The sequence below is a fragment of the Rousettus aegyptiacus genome, unplaced genomic scaffold (genome assembly GCF_014176215.1).
Source record: "Rousettus aegyptiacus isolate mRouAeg1 unplaced genomic scaffold, mRouAeg1.p scaffold_m13_p_6, whole genome shotgun sequence".
NCBI classification, from domain to species: Eukaryota; Metazoa; Chordata; class Mammalia; order Chiroptera; family Pteropodidae; genus Rousettus; species Rousettus aegyptiacus.
The window spans coordinates 60,241,892-60,258,262 of NW_023416309.1; the positions used below are offsets into that span (position 1 = coordinate 60,241,892).

The 16,371-nt window shown below is 68.9% G+C and overlaps 1 protein-coding gene across 2 annotated transcripts in view; it reads left to right on the forward strand.

Annotated features, from left to right (window-relative positions):
* The first annotated feature begins 816 nt into the window (after window positions 1–816).
* KNDC1 (kinase non-catalytic C-lobe domain containing 1) overlaps window positions 817–16,371 on the forward strand; it is a 35,336-nt gene continuing 19,781 nt past the window's right edge. For both annotated transcript variants that reach the window (XM_036223505.1, XM_036223504.1), the window contains exons 1-10: window positions 817–940; window positions 4,563–4,761; window positions 5,216–5,274; window positions 9,934–10,074; window positions 10,422–10,539; window positions 11,503–12,224; window positions 13,047–13,161; window positions 13,942–14,013; window positions 14,109–14,170; window positions 15,737–15,895. In XM_036223505.1, the coding sequence (XP_036079398.1) occupies window positions 851–940; window positions 4,563–4,761; window positions 5,216–5,274; window positions 9,934–10,074; window positions 10,422–10,539; window positions 11,503–12,224; window positions 13,047–13,161; window positions 13,942–14,013; window positions 14,109–14,170; window positions 15,737–15,895 (1,737 nt within the window). In that variant the 5' untranslated portion in view covers window positions 817–850. The remainder of the gene's footprint in view (window positions 941–4,562; window positions 4,762–5,215; window positions 5,275–9,933; window positions 10,075–10,421; window positions 10,540–11,502; window positions 12,225–13,046; window positions 13,162–13,941; window positions 14,014–14,108; window positions 14,171–15,736; window positions 15,896–16,371) is intronic.

Here is a 16,371-nt window from a genome sequence, read left to right on the forward strand (position 1 = left end):
GGCCCTGCTGGCTCTGGAGGGCTCAGGAGGGAGGGTGCTGGATGGGGCTGGGCCTCCCGGGGCTGTAGACGCCCGCCACCTAGGGACGGCCCCATCAGAGTCCGGGCAGGGGAGCTGGGGACGGAGTTCCCCCATCAGGGAAGGGCTGGACTCAGCCGGCAGGGCCGCCAGGATGGGGCAGAGGCGTCGGGTCTCCGGTTTTCTGCTCCACCCCTGGAGGGCTGGCGGGCAAGGTGGGGGTGAAGCTGCAGTTGTCGGCCCCGCATGGGACAGACTCAAGCGAGGAGGCTGGCCACACTTCAAGGTCTCAGACGGTCCCGCCAGCCCCGCCCTGCGGCCTGGGCGCCTGGGCAGCCGCCACCGCCCGCGGGGACTGCGGCAGCCCCGCCCCAGGCGGGGCGGGGCGGGGACCAGGCGTGGGGTCCGGGACGCGCGCAGCGCTCACCGGGGGCCGCGGCCCTCAGCCCCGTGCGCCCAGGTGGCCGCCGACGCCAGCAGCGCTCGGGCTGCCCCCTCCCCGCCGCGCACCGCCCGGAAATCGCCCAGCGTCCTGAGGGACCCAAGCGCCTGCCATAGCGAGCACCGCTTGCGCGGTCCGGGACCCCAGTTCCGTCCCAGGTGTCCCCGCGGCCGGAGCTCGGCGGCACTGCGGCAGGCGCGCGGGCGGGGCGCGTTGCCATGGCGCCCGGGCGCGCGTAGCCGGACCCGACGCGCGGAGCCGGCCGGGCGGCGGCGGCGCAGAGCCCGGAGGGCCGAGGAGGCGCCGGGGTCCCCTCCCTGCCCCCCGAAGAGGCGGGCGCGGCCGAGGCCCGAGAGCGCGGCGCCGGGGCGCGCGCGCAGGGTGCAGGCCATGGAGCCGGCCGCCGCGGGATTTTTCGAGGACGACAAAGACCTAGACTTCTACGACTTCGAGCCGCTCCCCACGCTTCCCGAGGACGAGGTGAGAAGAAGGGGGACCCCACCTTCCCTGGCGTGAGGGTCCGCGGAGAGTCCCAGGGAGGGTGCTCCCGCCCCCCAGGCACTGCCCCCCGCAGCCCTGGAACGGATTCTCCCAGAAGGAACGGGATCCGTGGAATGTCGCAGGGAACGGAGCGGGTGGGCTGTCACCCTCGTGGGCTCCTGGTTATCAGTGGGGGGTGCTGTGAGGGGGCAGCTCTGTTTTCCTCACTGCAGGGGCCCTGGGGAGGTGTGAGCAGCAGGAGCCCAGGACTGTTGAGCTGGGGAGGGGCGGGGGAACCCCAGGACTCAGGGCTGCTTCCTGCTCCCCGAGAACCTGGCCCTCACCCATGTCCCCCCCACTCCAGGTGCACAGGGGCCAGGGTCTCTGTCACATGGGGTCTGTGGCCAGTAACTGGGCCAGGCACTCACAGAGGCAGGTCACCTGGGACTGGGCAGAGAAGCCAGTCCCCACCTGGGCGGGCTGTGACCCTGCGGCTCTGGCCTCCCATGGTGCCCCACAGGCTGTGGGTTGGGTCAGATGAGTGAACGCCATGGACCCTCTACATGAGAGGTGTCCCGGAGGCTGTGGTGGCTAGGAAGGGCCCTGCCACCCCCACCCCCACCCCTGGTCTGTGGGGCCTGGGCAGAGGCCCTCCGAGCCCCCAGCAGGCAGGGGCCGGTTCTCCAGGCTCCTGTGCCCACTGCTGAGGGCCGGCAGCACATGGCCCACGCCAGAGGCCTTCCCTGGACTGGCCTGTGCGGAGGACCCTGAGGACCCATCCAGGCAGGCCAGCCGGGGACACAGACCGGCGGCGCCTCCTGGGCCAGAGTGGACTTTGTGGCGAGTGCGGCCGCAGCTGCAGCCCTGGACACTCTGCCCTCTGCCAGCCCGGCCAGCGCGGGAGGCTCAGGCCTTGGCAGCTCACCTGTCCGGGTGGCAGGGTCTGTCTCCGCAAGCCGCTGTGGCAGGGAGGGGCCTCTGAGGCCCGGGGCAGGCACTGCCCCCTCCCCGAGGTGGCCTGGATTCGGGGACAGAAGCTGCGGAGAAGACAGACAAAGGAATAAACAACCCTTTGGACGGCGCCCCCGGGCTTGAGGGCACAGCCTTCAGAAGTCCCCAGGGGGCGCGTTCCAGGCCGGCTGCGACAGGCCTGTCCCACAGCAGATGCGGAGCGGCCCACACCCAGCTGACCCGCCGCCCAGCGCCCGAGCCGCAGACCGGGAGCCAGGGTTGGGCCCAAAGCCGCGGGCTCCTGGGGCGGAGCTGCGGCCCCCCTGTGCATGGCGTCGGGGCCTCCACCATAGTTCAGCCTCCAGCCGAAAGTCGGGGGGCTCCTTCCCAACCTCCTGCATCCCCTCTGGGAGTTGGGCACTGCCTCGAGTGTGCTCTCGCAGAACAGAAGGCCGGCCCCAGGCCGAGCCCGGAGCGGCCGTGTCCTGGGCCTGGAGCCCACTGGGCTGGGCGCTGCGCCCCCCGACCCTCCACAGCAGGCACGCAGTCAGGTCGTGTCCAGCAAGGAGGGAGGAGCGAGGCCGCAGTGGCTGGCCGGGCCGTGCTGAAGGAGCCTCCCGGGAGGGACAGGACCGGGCGCGGACAGCCCCCGGGGGGACAGCGGTGCCAGACCCGGGACGTGCAGAAGCTGCAGGAGACAGGAGGTGCCCGGGCGTCACAGCTCACTGTGCAGTGAGACCAGGAGATGGAGCCGAATGGAGCCTCCAGGAATGTCCCTCCCTGGTGTCCCCCGAGGAAATGCACATGGCCTGCGAACACATGGAAATGAATCTGACGGCGTTATAAATTATAACGCAAAGTACACCCTTGTGAACACCTTCCCACCAGCAAACCAGCTCCAGGTTGAGACCCAGAAAGCTAGATGGTGGCCGGAGCTGGCCGGGCGCTGGCCATGTGGGTGCCGCAGAGGGGGGCTGGCCGACAGGTGCCACCTCCCTCCGAAACGTCCACTGTGGCCTGTGAAGCTGCGTGGACCCTGCTGCCCTCGGCACACTCCCCGCGTGCGTGGAGCTGGGCCCGCCCGGCATGGGGCACGGAGCCCCGGGTCCCTGAGCTGCCCTTGCGAAGGTGGGCGCAGACGTGCAGGCCACCGTCATGCCTCCCTTGGGGTGGCTGCGGGGGGCACGGACGGCTGACAGCTGCCGCGCAGTCTCTCTCTGGCCCTGGCCCTGGCCCACCGGCCAAGGCCAGCCAACTCTGCTGCCCGCCCTGCTTGGGCTCTGGACTCAGGCAAGTGAGGTCACTCCTCACCCCCACCCCAGAGGAGGGGGCAGCAGAGGGCAGGTGACCGTGGGCCCAGGCTTCGGGACCCCCAACCTGAGACTGCGCTCAGGGAGGCCAGCAGCACCCCTCGGCTCTGTCCTGGAACCGCACGCCGGCTGAAACCCCCTGCCCGTTGTGGCAGAGGGGGTCGGGGGGCTGAGACCGTCATGTGCATGAGAGAGTCAGCAAAGACTCAGGACCCGTGGATGTCACCCCATGAGACCACACAGAGCACCCCCGTTTAGATGGGGCCGGCGGGACCAGGGTCTGAGCAGGAAGTCGTGCTGTGCGCCCCGCGGCACGCCGGGCCTGCACCCCTCCTCCTGGCAGCACGCCCCGCCCGAGCCGCGTGAGCAGGTGTGGTGTGGGAGACGCCGTGGGGGCCAGCTGCGCTGTCTGCAGAGTGGACACATGGCCTCCGTGTGTGCCCTAGCATGTGGGAGGGTGCACACGTGTGCGCACGTGCTCGATGCGCTTGTGTACGTGAGCTTGTGCATGTGGCACACGAGTGTGGACGTGTTTGGGGGTGCCTGTGCACCCGTTAGTCACTGCGTGAGGGGCACGTGCGTGTGGGTGCACATGTTGGTATGTGTGAGTGTGTGTGTGAGGGGTGTGTATGTGTGACTGTGTGTTTGGTATGTTAGAGTGTGTGTGCACACGAGTACATGTGTGTTGGGGACCCCATCACAGCTGAGGCCTGAGCCAGAGGGACCCACTCGGATCTGGAAGGCGGTCTGCACAGGGACCCTGGGGTCTGGCGGTGCAGGGCCCACAAGACCCTGTCCTCAGTGTGAAGCGCCTAGAGCAGACGCGTGCAGTTCCTCAGCCGGCAGGTCACGTGTGTTCACTGCCCCGGCCCGTGTGCAGGACAGGCCCGTGCGCGGCTCCCCGTGCACACCTGTTCCGTCCCGGGGTCGGCGGCTCCCCGTGCACCTGTGCCGTCCTGGGCACTGACTGCATCCCTCCGGTCCCAGCACCTCGCTCCTCTGCCCACACCTGCACTGCCCTGTGCCCGCCAGCTGTGCAGTGAGCCTGCAGGTCAGGGATGTCTCCTCGAGTGGGTGACCCAGCTCACGGGGGCTGCTGGGACAAAGGCCCAGGTCCCAGAGGCAGGAGTGAACACCTGCTCTCAGCACCTGCTTATGCCACTAAAAGCTCTGTGGCTTCGGACACCTGGGAAACAGTGGGGTGACTCTGTGGGTTTTTTTAAGCCCTTGCCTATAACCTCGTTCCCGACATCCGCTTCCCCAGTTAGTCTCAACGCTGGGGCCAGCCGTCCTGGGCAGGAGGGCCTGCTGGCAGCTCAGGCCTGTCCCCAGACCCGGCTCAGTGGGGCCTGTGTTGGCAGGAGAACGTGTCCCTGGCCGACATCCTCTCGCTGCGGGACAGCGGCCTCAGCGAGCAGGAGGCCTGGGCGGTGTGCCTGGAGTGCAGCCTGTCCGTGAGGAGTGTCGCCCGCTCGGCCATATTCCAGACCCTCTGCATCACGCCCGACACTCTGGCTTTCAACACCAGCGGCAACGTGTGCTTCATGGAGCTGCTCAGCGGTGAGGCCCGGGGCACGGCGGGCGGGCGGGCGCCAGACGCCGCCGTTGGGGTGTACGTGAGCACAGACCAGCGGCTGACTCTGGGCCCTCCCTGGGCACGACGGTCCCAGAGCCCAGGTTTCTGTGGCGACCTGGCGGCACCTGCAGCCCGGGGCCACTGGGGAGCACGAGGTGGGGGCCGCTCTGGGCGGGCGCTGGTCTCTGGTCTCTGCAGCCTTGGCTGGACTGGGAGGGGCCATGGGGCCTCCATCCCCCCTTCCTCCCCTTCAGGGTGCATTCCCACACTGCCGGAGTAGCAGAGGCTCCCCTTCTAACCATGGCGCCCCTGAGCCCGAAAATGGCCCTCACGGTGCAGGGGCGGGCGGGGGGTCGGCCCCTTGGGGTGCAGGGGCGGGAGTGTCCACCCCTCGCCGGGCCCCGCAGGCCTTGACCAGAGCTCTCTCCTCCTCCCCAGATGACCCTGAGGGCGCCTTTGTCCCGCCGGAGTTCGACGTGACGGGGAACACCTTCGAGGTGAGTGGCAGGCGGCCAGGGGGCCAACGCGGGAAGGGCTGCCGGGAGCCCGCCCAGCCGGCCCCGGGCGGGGACCGCAGCTGCCCCGCCTCCGCGTGGACTCGCGGCGATCGCGTGCTCCAGGCACTGGCGTCTCCTACCGCGGGGCCGGAACGGCCGCTCCCCTGCGGAGGCCGCGCGCAGGGGACAGTGCGGGAGCGTGGGCGGGAGCCAGGCCGGCTGGCGGTGGAGGCCGTGTGGCCGGCGAGGGCCCTGGGCGCCCCTCAGAGCGCTGCCTCGGGGCTCCCTCACACACGACGTGCCCCGGGGACAGGCAGCACGGCCCCCGGCGTGGCAGGGGTGCAGAGAGGACACCTTGCCGCTGGGGTGTGTCCCAGGTGCCGGGCAGGCTTTGGCCCGCAGCGGACAGTGGCCGCCTTCGGCCCTTTATCCTCTTACTGAGTCGGCGGGGTCCCAGGGCACTGCCGCTCGCGGAGGGCCCCGTGTGGGCCCAGCAGGCCGTCGGGAGGGGGCGGCACCCCCCCCCCCCGCATGGATGGCACCGTGCCCCTCCATGGGCACCTGAGCTGCGGCGGAGGGGCACCCAGCCTCTGGGCCCGCCTCGGGGCGGGCTGCACTCGGCTCTGCCCGCGGGAAGGGGCCTCGCCGCCCCCACCTTCCTGGGGTGGAGGAGTGTGTTTTCTGAGTTGTTCTGCGTCCCACGGGCTGACGGTGGCTCCTCCCACCGGAGAGGAGGCCCTGCTGCGTGCCCCGACGCGAGTGCAGGTGCGCCCCCCGGCCGGGGCTCCGGGGCCTCTGCTCTGCCCCGGGCCAGCCTCGTTCCGGCACCCGTCCCCAGGGGCTGGCAGACCCCTGGGCGGTCCGGGTGCTGCACTGTGGGGCTGTCACTCCCGTGTGGCACCCATCATGCCCATGCCTCGGGACTGAGTGGCACTCCCGCTCTTGGCAGAGTCAGCTGCTCTGCCGTTGATGCCAAGAGGCCTCCGGGCCCCGGACGGGCACAGGGGCGGGCTGGGGCCGGGCCTGCCGGACCAGGCTGAGCTCGCCCCCTCTGCCCAGCTGACGGCTAGTCACCGCGGTTCACGCGGGCGCACACCAGCCGCCTCCCTCCCACAGAGAGGACGATGGCAGGCCCTCCGTGTCCCATGCTGAAGTCCCCATGTGCTCCAGGCACCGTGGAGCCTCTCTCCTGGGTGCAGCCTTTCCCACCCCCCAAATGCTTGGTCATCCAGCCGCCGCGTCTCCTGGGACCGGGCCCTGCACACTCCACTCCTTGCCCAGGAAACCCCAGTGGCGGCCTTGGTTCCTGGAGCTCGGCCTTGGCCCGTCCTGGAAGCCCTGGGCGCTGCTGCGTGGGGGCCCCGGCAGGGGCCCGGGCTGTGACGGGCGTGGTTGGCGGTGGCAGCAGACAGCGGGCCGCCTCCGCGTGGGGCAGGGGCTGGCGGCTCCCGCGTCTTCTCTGAGAGGCGGGGCGGCAGCCCAGGGCTGTCAGCGCGGCTCAGCCATGTTCCCGGTGCGAGCGGGCGGCGTGTGCGGTGGGGGCAGGACCCTGGCGTGTGTCGATGACGCGTCTGGGGGCCTGAAACCTGAGGGGCTCCAGGTAGGAACGACAGAGCAAGAATCAGGCCAGTGGAAGGCAAGCTGCATCTCAAACGCAACAGCTTCCTCGGCGTCCGACCGGCAGAGGGAGACGAACCGGCATCGCCCGCTGCGCGACGGCAGCGGCCACGGGAAGCGCCGGTGGCCGCGGCAGGCAGGGTCGCAGGCGCGGTGGCCGCCTCTCCGCGGGGCCTGGCCCCCGCCGCACAGCACCGCCCGCCCGCCCGCCGCCCAGGGCCCACCGCCTGCCCCGGGAAGGCCGACCCTCGGACGAGCGTGAGCCCTTCCCGCCACCCTCCAGCCTGGTGTCCGTCTCTGAGCCTGGCTTGTTCAGACCCCACGCCTCTGCCTCACACCTCGCTGAGCACGTGCCCCCCGGTCACCCCCGTCCGCGTCCCGCTGGGCCCCGCGCCCCACCTCCTCCTTCCGCAGACGGACAGCTCGGTCGCTTCCACGCCGTGGCCACTGTGGGTGGCCCTGCGGTGAACACAGGGCGCAGACACCCCGAGACACTGCTTTCACTTCCTCCGGATAAACGAGGTCGCTCTAGTCCTGATTTTCGGCGGAACCTCCACCGCTCCCAGAGCAGCTGCACCAGCCGTCGGTCCCAAGAGCACATGAGGCCCCCGCGCGGCATCCCAAGCAGCACCTGTCTGCGATGGCGGCCCTTCCGACAGGTCTGAGGGGACGTCTCCTGGTTCTGATTTGCATTTCCCTGATGGTCAGCGACGTTGAACCTGACGGCCATCTGCATGTCTTCTCCGGGAAAAGTCTGGTCCGTTCCTCTGCCTCTTTTCTAAACAGATCGTTATTGTTACTGTTATTTGCCGTTGAGCAGTGTGATTTCCTTGTTCTTTTGGAAGCTCGTCCTCTACAGCGATGGTTTGCAGGCACCTCCCCGCCCTGCAGGGCGCCGCTCCACTCCCGGACGGAAGCTTCTCGGCTCCACGCAGTCGGCCTCTCACCGCTGGGTTTGTCGCCTGACGTTGCTTGTGCTGAGATGCCTTCCAGCCGCATCCCACTTGCTGAGAGTTTCACCATGAAGGGATGGCGAACATTGTCAGGTGCTTTTCTGCACCCACGGATGGTCGTACGGTTTTCATCCTTCCTTCCGTTAATGGGGTTCGTGACGTTAATTTGTGGGTGTTGAGCCGTGCTTGCAGAGGTAGATCCCACTCGACCACAGTGTGTGAACCTTTTAACGTGCCCTCGAATCTGCTTTGCTAATATTTTATTGAGAATTTTTACATTCATAGTCATCAGGGACACTGGTCTCTAGTTTTCTTGTAACGTCTTTATGTGGCTGTGGTACCAACATGATGCTGGCCTCGTAAAGAGTTTAGAAGTACTTCCTCCTCGAGTTTTCTGGAAGAATTCAAGGAAGGCTCGTGTTAGCTCTTCCGTCCTCAGCTCGTTTTGTTGGGAGGTTTTGGTTTCTGATTCCTTCTTACTAGTAATGGTCTGTCTGGACTTCGGTTTCTTTGCGATTCAGCCTTGGCAGGTCGTGCGCTTCTGGGAGTTGAGCGATTTCGTCCAGGTCGCCCGGCTCGCTGGTGCATAGTGTTCAGCCTCTCGCGGTCCCTTGGGTTTCCGCAGTCAGTGTAATGTTTCCTGTTTCGTTCGCGATTTTGTGCATTTGAGTCCCCTTTTCTCCTACTTAGTCTAGGGGGCCCACAGCGGGGTGCCAGGCTGCTGGCCCCCACAGCGGCCGCAGAGCTGCTCCGGCCACAGGCGGACGCCGACGTGCTGTCCAGGAACACCCCGTTCGGCCACCTTGCTGATGCCCTACATGTTCGACCCTCGCCACGCAGTGCCTTTACGATAAAATCCCAGCTGTTGGGGTTTGTCTTTTGAATGGAAATGGGGTGGGGGGAGGAGCTTATATTTGTTTCTTTTAAATCAAGCAAATGTGAAAATAAAGAAACTTTTTGAAGAAAAAGAAAGGAAGATTGAGTAGTCCTCCAGAGATAAAAGTAAACTCCGAAGCTGCTGCAGTTAAAACAGCTCAGCCGGACAGAGGGGTGCACAGACCAGTGAGGCAGGGGGCGGCGGCCTGTGTCTGGCCCCAGAGCCAGGGGCGTGGCGGGCGGTCCAGGCAGGGTCTTCGTTAGTGGTTCTGGGAGGTCTCACCCCAGTAGAAGAGAAGCAAACCCAGATGACCACAGTGCCCCAGCATGCGGACAGATTTCAAATGGATTAGAACTAGATATATGCAGATTACGAAAATCCTGAAAGAAAGAAGAAAGCTTCCTGTGAGCGGGCCAGGGAAGGCAAGGCTCTTCTGAGAGGCTGCTAAAGAGAAAAAGTTGTCCGATTTCCCAAATTAAACTTTGGAATTTCTGAATGTCAAGACACATGAACAAAACTAAAAGCCAAGCGGCAGACGGAGAGGACGCCTGTGAGCCAGACCCCACTGTGGGAGAGCATGCCCTTGGCGAAACTAGGGAAGCCCTCCAATGGGCAGAAGGAGAGGCCCGAGCCCGTGCGCAGAGGCGGGAGACTCTCGGTGTCGTTCATAACTGTGGAAATGCCGGGGACATGTGCCCCTAAGAGATGGGCGGAGCTGCAGGGGCGCAGCGTGGGGGGCGGGACGAGCGGGGGCGGAGGGCGGGGTGGACACGCGCTCGTCACAGCAGAGGGTCTCGTCAGCCGCTGGGGTGGGACCCGGGGATCCTGCTGCGCTATGCCGGGCCCCCGCCTGCAGTCCGAAGAGCGCGCGCCCACGCGGACACGGACAGGAGAACCCTGACTCTCGACCTGGAAGCCAGACCCGCCGCCCCCGCCCACACCTGGGCTGGGAAGGACGCCCCTGAGAACGCGAGGCCCGGTCCCCCAGAGGCGCGGGCCAGGGCCGCAGCACCGTGCAGACCCCAGACCCGAGAGCCTGGGGCGGTGGCTTAGTGCCAGGACAGCCGCCGCAGGGGGTGGCGCCCCCCGCACCCCCCGGCCATGCTGGCGCCCGCTGCAAAGACCAGGCGTGGTCTCCGAAATGCGCGTTCTGGGCGGACGCGCGCCGCGGGACCGCGCGCGCGCGCGCAAACGGGCTCCCTGGCCCCGCAGGCTCACGTCTACTCGCTGGGCGCCACGCTGAGGGCCGCGCTGGAGTACGTGGCGGAGCCGGCGCCCAGGCTGAGCCGCGACCTGGAGGCGCTGCTGGGCCAGATGCAGGCGGAGGACCCTGCGCACCGGCCAGACCTCGAGGTAACTGGCAGCCGTCCCCTCAGTTTACCCTGAGGCTGAGACTCGACACCCTGCGTGCAGCTCCATGCCTGGAGCCAACACGCACGCACGCGCGCGCACCTGCACACATGCACACCGTCATGCGAGCCCCTCACCTGCAATTTGATGGCATTGCATTTTAAATAAGAACCTGACTTTTTAACATTTCTGTTGTGGAGAGGTTTGGGTTGTAGTTCTCATGGGCTGAACAGAAGCCCCGGTTTCCTGTAATCCCAAGGTGATCGCCTTCGGTTCCAGGCCCCGGGCGCGGTGGGGCGGGCGGGCGGCGGGCAGGGGGGCCCACCTGCAGCGCCCCCGCGTGTCCACAGAGCATCATCGCGCTCTGCGAGGAGAAGATGCCGCCGACGTCCTCCTGCCGGCTCTGCCGCAGCCTCGCGGCCGTGGGGAGGAGGGTGCTGTCCATCGAGTCCTTCAGCGCGTTCCAAGGTAGGCTCACGCACACACATGCCCACGCACATGTACACACGCGCGCAACACGCACGTGAGTGCACAAACGTTAATGCTGGCCACGCGCACACGACCGCACCGCTGCACGTGACGCCGAGAAACAGCCTCTCACCTGCAGACACACGCAGAATGCACGGGCGCGCACGCAGAGCGCCACTTCGTTCGTGGGCACACACGTGCACGCACACGTCGGGCAGGCTGGCATGAGAGGCGAAGCCATGCTGGCGGAGCCCTGAGCTCGGCCGGTGTCTGCCTCGGCCTCGCGAGCATCTATTTTGGCATGCACGCAGTGACTTCCCATTGTTTCTGGGGACCCCACACTGTGTCTGGAGGGCATGTCCCCCCCACCCGCCAGCCACGCTACTGCTGTCACGTCCGGGTTCGCAGGGCGCAGGCGGGCGGGACTCTGGTGTGATCGCAGATGGCGTTTTGGACAGATGCCAGCAGCGTCTGTCCCATGCCGTGCCTGTGGCAGCGGCCTGCAGGGGCCGTGTGGGGCCCCCAGGCAGTGGCCGTGTTTGTGACACTGGGGACAGGGACGGGGAGTGGACGGTCCCCACAGGAGCTGTCTGGGGCGGTCCACAGCAGACAGCGGAGGGCCGCAGGCCCAACCTCCTGCCGCGGGAGCCTCGTGTGTGCACTGACGGGGTCCGTGTGCGTTTGGAGATGACGAGCTGCTGGAGTTAGCCCTGGGGAGGCTCAGCCCGGCCTCGGGGAACTACAGCCTCATTAATTAGCCAGGGCTGAAAAAAAACATAATTAGCCAGGGCTGTGTGATTAACGAGGCTGACACTGAGGGAAGAGGGAAGCCCCACCCCGGGAGGCCCTGAGCTCAGGTCTCTGGTGAGTGAGCCAGGGTGCTGCAGGAGCTGGTCACACAGGTCGGGGTGGCCATGGGCTGCGGTCCTGGGCCCAGCAGTGACCGCCTCCTGCTTCTCCTAGATGTCACTGAGAGCACCTGGAAGGGGAGACTTGCTCCAAAGAGCGGGGGGCTCAGGAGGCAGACTGGAGACCACGGCACTGACCCAGGGGCCCTGCCCGCCCCCAAGGGCCTGGAGCACCCCGGGACCCCAGCCCCCATGTCTCTGGTGCCTGCCCCCCTGAGGAATGGAGAACGCCCCAGCCGGCAGGGGCTGGCCAGCCTGGTCCTGGACGCCCCATGGCCCCTGCAGAGGGGCCACTCGAGGGACGTGCAGGCGGTGCCCCAGCCCCTGCCCAAGGGCCCTGGGGCCACTGCCCTCTGCCTGACCACGGAGGACCAGCTGCCCACACTGGCCACGGAGGACCAGCTGCCCACAATGGCCACGGAGGACCAGCTGCCCACGATGGCCACGGAGGACCAGCTGCCCACGATGGCCACGGAGGACCAGCTGCCCATGCCTAGAATCTCCCCTGCAGGCCCCAGAGAGGCCTCCCCTGGGGGGCAGCATGGCTGTGCCAGCTCCAGGGCCCAGCCCCAGTCCAGGCTGTGGCCTGAGCAGGAGCCTGAGTGCCAGCAGGAAGAGGCTCAAAGTGCAGGCCACAGTGGGGACGGGGACACCGGGGTGCCTGGCCAGCACCCTGTGGAGGGAAGCCACCCGCCCCGCCCCGAGGATGCAGGCGGAGACACTGGGACCGTCAGGGCTGCCGAGGACGAGCAGGCCCCCAAAGCAGCCGCGGAGCAGGTGGGTGGCCAGAGGGGTCTCCCCAGGTCAGGACGGGTCTCCTGGGCCTGGCGCTGCCCCTCAACGGTGAAGGGCAGAGGCCTCTGTTGGAACCGTGTTCCCGGAGTCCGGGGTGCACCTAGCAACCCTGTGGCCACTCCGAGGGGCCTTCTGTGGGCTGAGGCCCCCGGCTGGGCACAGCCTCCTGCTGGGCTCCCAGCAAGTTGCCCCCTGAAGCTCTGTGTCCCCGTGATCCACGCGGCAGATCTGGGGACAGTGCTGGGCTGGCACGGCGGCCGACGGTGTGGCACCAGGGCCCTCACTGCCCCGGGCGTGGCGACCCAAGGACGGTGCTCCGTGACCTCCGTCTTTGCTCATGGTGCACGTGGAACGTGGCACCTGAAACAGCCCGCCCGGCGACCCCGGGGCCGGCGCGTGCTGGGCGCGCGCTGAGTCGTGTCGCGGAGCAGTGCCCCCAGGGCCGTCCTTGCTGTGGCCTGTCAGGGCGTCCCTCCCTTCGAAGCTGGCCGACACCTCGTCATCTGGACGGGTTGCGTTTTATTCGTGTGTCCATCCGTGGGCACAGCTGCAAACAGCTGTCCCAGGCCCTGCGTCCAGCTCTTCTGGGCACAGCCCCGGAAGCGGGACCGCTGGCCGCATGGTGGCCGTGCATCCGACCCGAGGGACCCGCACTGTCCCCGCGGCCGCGCGGCACGCCCCGCCGCAGTGCCCCGGGCCCTGCTGGTGTGCGGGGCGTGCGCCGTGCAGGAGCCCCGTGTCCGAGGCCGTCCCCGCCTGTCACCTCCGGCGGGCACCATCCTCACCCGGGCGGCCTGTCCCCAGGGCGTCTCCCTGCAGGAGCTGGTGTCCCGGCTGGCCCGGCCCTTCAAGGACTACGAGCTGTGGGCCCTGTGCCACGCCTGCCTCCGCGCCCTGCACACCCACCGCCAGCACCCAGGTGACGTGCCGCGGCTCCTTGCTCAGCCCGTGTGGGCTGGGGGGGCGGCGGCATCCACACCATGGACCGGGGTCCCCCGGGGGTGTCTGCTCTGGACCTGGGCACGAGGGGTTCGGGGACAGTGGGGAGCAGAGGCTTTCAATGTGGGCCTCACAGCAGGCGACCCTGCCAGCCCCCTTCTCGTTAGGCGACGTTGTCCTCAAGCAGGTGAAGTTTGGCTGGGGACCTTAGACGTGACACTGCCTCGTGGCCCTCAAAACCCAGCGGCCCCCGAGGGCGTGTGGCCAGCCAGCAGCCCCGATGTGGCGCGCCACGGGCCGGGGAGGACCCGAGGGCGTGTGGCCAGCCAGCAGCCCCGATGTGGCGCGCCACGGGCCGGGGAGGACCCGAGGGCGTGTGGCCAGCCAGCAGCCCCGGTGTGGCGCGCCACGGGCCGGGGAGGACCCGAGGGCGTGTGGCCAGCCAGCAGCCCCGGTGTGGCGCGCCACGGGCCGGGAGGGCACAGCCGGCGGCCGGCTCTGCCCTCGGCCCTGCTCTCCCCTTCGCAGCGTGAGGCAGCTCTGAGGGTCCCGCCGTCCCCCCGGGCTGCGTGCCTGGGACTGGGAGGGGGCGGCCAGGCCAGCGCCCTGGCCCCTGTGCTGTGCCGGCGGTGGGCCGGGGTCCTGGCGTCCCCAGGCGACGTGGTGGCCTCAGGGGGTCGGGGACCGCCTGCCCGGCCGCGTCCGCTCAGGCCACGGGGAGTGTGGCCGACCCCGACCCCGACCTCGTCTCCCACTGCAGCTGTGCTGTGCCTGGACTCCGTGCTGGTGGCCAAGGATGGGGCCGTGCGATTCGGGCCGCCGCCCGCCTTCGGTGGGTCTGCAGGCATGGGCGCCACCCCCCGGGTCGCGGTCTGGCACGGCCGGCCCACGGCAGGGCAGCTCAGTGGCTTCGGGATTCCCTCACAGGTTCTGACAGCGCGTTCTTCCTGGCCCCCGAGGTCGCAGAGCAGGAGCTGGCCACGGAGAAGGTACTGGACCCCAGTCATCCCGCCCCCCCGCCCATGGTGCCCCCACCCTGCCCAGAGAGCCCGAGGGGGCTGGGGGAGGCGCATGGGCTCCGGGGAGGCAGGGCGGCCCCCAAGTGCAGCGGCTCTGTCCAGACCCTGCTCTGTCCGGTCTGGGCTGTGTCCCTCAGCACGGGTGGTTCTGGCTGTGCCATCCCAGGACAAGACTTCGGTGTGGACAGCTGTGGGCAGTGAGGGCTGGCTGGCCAGAACCCTCAGCTGGACTCGCACGAGAGCTCGCTGGGCGCGGGTTAGTCGTGCAGCTTGTGGCAAGATGGCTTGCATCAGGGCCCAGGAGCAGGTCCCTTCTGGGAAGGTGGAGGGGACGGGGTGTCCTTCCTCGCCCTGGCCCACCCAACACATCAAGACCCCTGCCCGGGGACGGGCGAGGACAGGACAGCACAGCGGGCGCCCGGCGCTTTCGTCCTGTGGCAGCGGAGGCGGCTGGGAGGAAGGCCGGCACAGTCCCCGGCAGGAGCCCGGCCGGCGGCGGCGAGGAGCAGCCCTGCTGGGCCAGGGCCAGAGGGGGCCCGGGGTCCGTCACCCAGCAGTGGCGGGACGCCCCACCCCAGGTGTGAGCGGAGGCGGCTGGGAGGCCGACCGCCCCCCGTCGGCAGTGAGGAGAAGCTGGTCCGGCCTCGAGGGGCCGAGCGGGGCCTGGACTTCCGCAAGGCGGCACCCCCTCTTCCTCCGGAGGGGTGTTGTGGGACACCAGCTAGACCCAGAGTCACGATGTGACAGGCCCCGGGTCCTGCAGGAACTGCCGGCCGCGCCGAGAACCGGGCGGAAGGGGCCGGGTCAACGCCGGCGCCGACCGCGTCCGCGCGGGGAGCGGCACAGGCTGCGCCCCGTCCACAGAGCTCCCACCCCGGAACCCCAGGAACAGAGCGAGGGATCCCCCGGACGTGGGGCAGGAACCAGCGAGAGGGTCTGGGGAAAACGGCGAGACCCACGGAGGACGTGCGGCCCCCGCGGCGCGAGGAGCTCGGGTGTCCGAGGGGCGGCAGCGCTCAGGGACTCGGCAAGGAAACCCGCCTGCGGCGCGAAAGCCCCCAGAAAACGTGTCGGGGGCCACGGCTCCCCCGGCGTCTCCCCACACCGCGGCGTCCACGCCAGCCCTGCAGGGACCACGCCAGGGGTGTCCGCCAGTGCCGCGGTCACGCCCGCGGCCAGACGGCCACAGCAGGCGGCTCGGCGACCCTCGCCGAGCGCAGCCGCCGGAGGCCGGAGGCCGACGCTGCTCGGAACCCGCACACCCCGGTGGCGTCTCTGTGTGCTCCCGTGGGCCTCGCTGGCGTGGACGGAAACAGCGCCCGGCAGTCGGCGGAGGCCTCCCGCCCTCGAGCTGCGAGCCGCCTGCCCCGCCCTGGAGGCCGTGGGCGTGTGCCGAGCGGCGGTTCCGTCCGGTGCGGTCTACGCCCGGGCCCGGCACCATGCTGTGGGCACGCATCCACCCCGCACCCGGGCCCAGCGGGCGCAGCCTGGGGACGGGCAGGTCCACTGAGCACGGCCGGTTTCTGTCGTCCCCAGGCCTCGGTGTACAGTGTGGCCGCAGTCCTGTGGACAGCAGCCAAGTCCAGTGTCCCCCGAGACCACAAGCTGGCCCTGCCACGCCGGCTGAAGACCCTCCTCCTGCACATGGCCGGACGCAGCGCCCAGGAGCGGCCGTCGGTGGCCGAGGCCGTCGAGGTACCCGCACCGCTCGGGGCTGGACGCTGCTGCGGGGAGGGTGGCCGCCCGTGGCCTCCGGCCTCCGGGACAGGCGGTGGCAGGCAGGGAAGGGCGAGGGTTCGTTTGTGCACAGCATGTGGAGTCTGTGCTGTCCGCTGCCCAGCACACCCCCAAGACCGCCTGGCAGGAGAGGGGCAGCGTCCCCCACGCGACCCGGTCTCTCTGGGCTGACCCCCTCCTGGTGGCCTGTGACCGCATCTGCCGACTGGAGCTGGACAGGTGCCAGGCTCGCTGCCGGCCCCGGGACCAGGCGGCTGCGGGACGGTGGATCGTGGCTCTGGGCTGGGCTGGCCCCGTCACGCGAGCGCGTGGTCCGGTGTCGGGTGGAGCAGCTGCACTCGGCCACCACTGAGCTGGGGGGCCCAGGGCCGGGGAGAGCTGCGCGAGGCGGGGTGCCGGCAGCGGGGCTGGGCCTCCACAGCCCGTCCCAACCA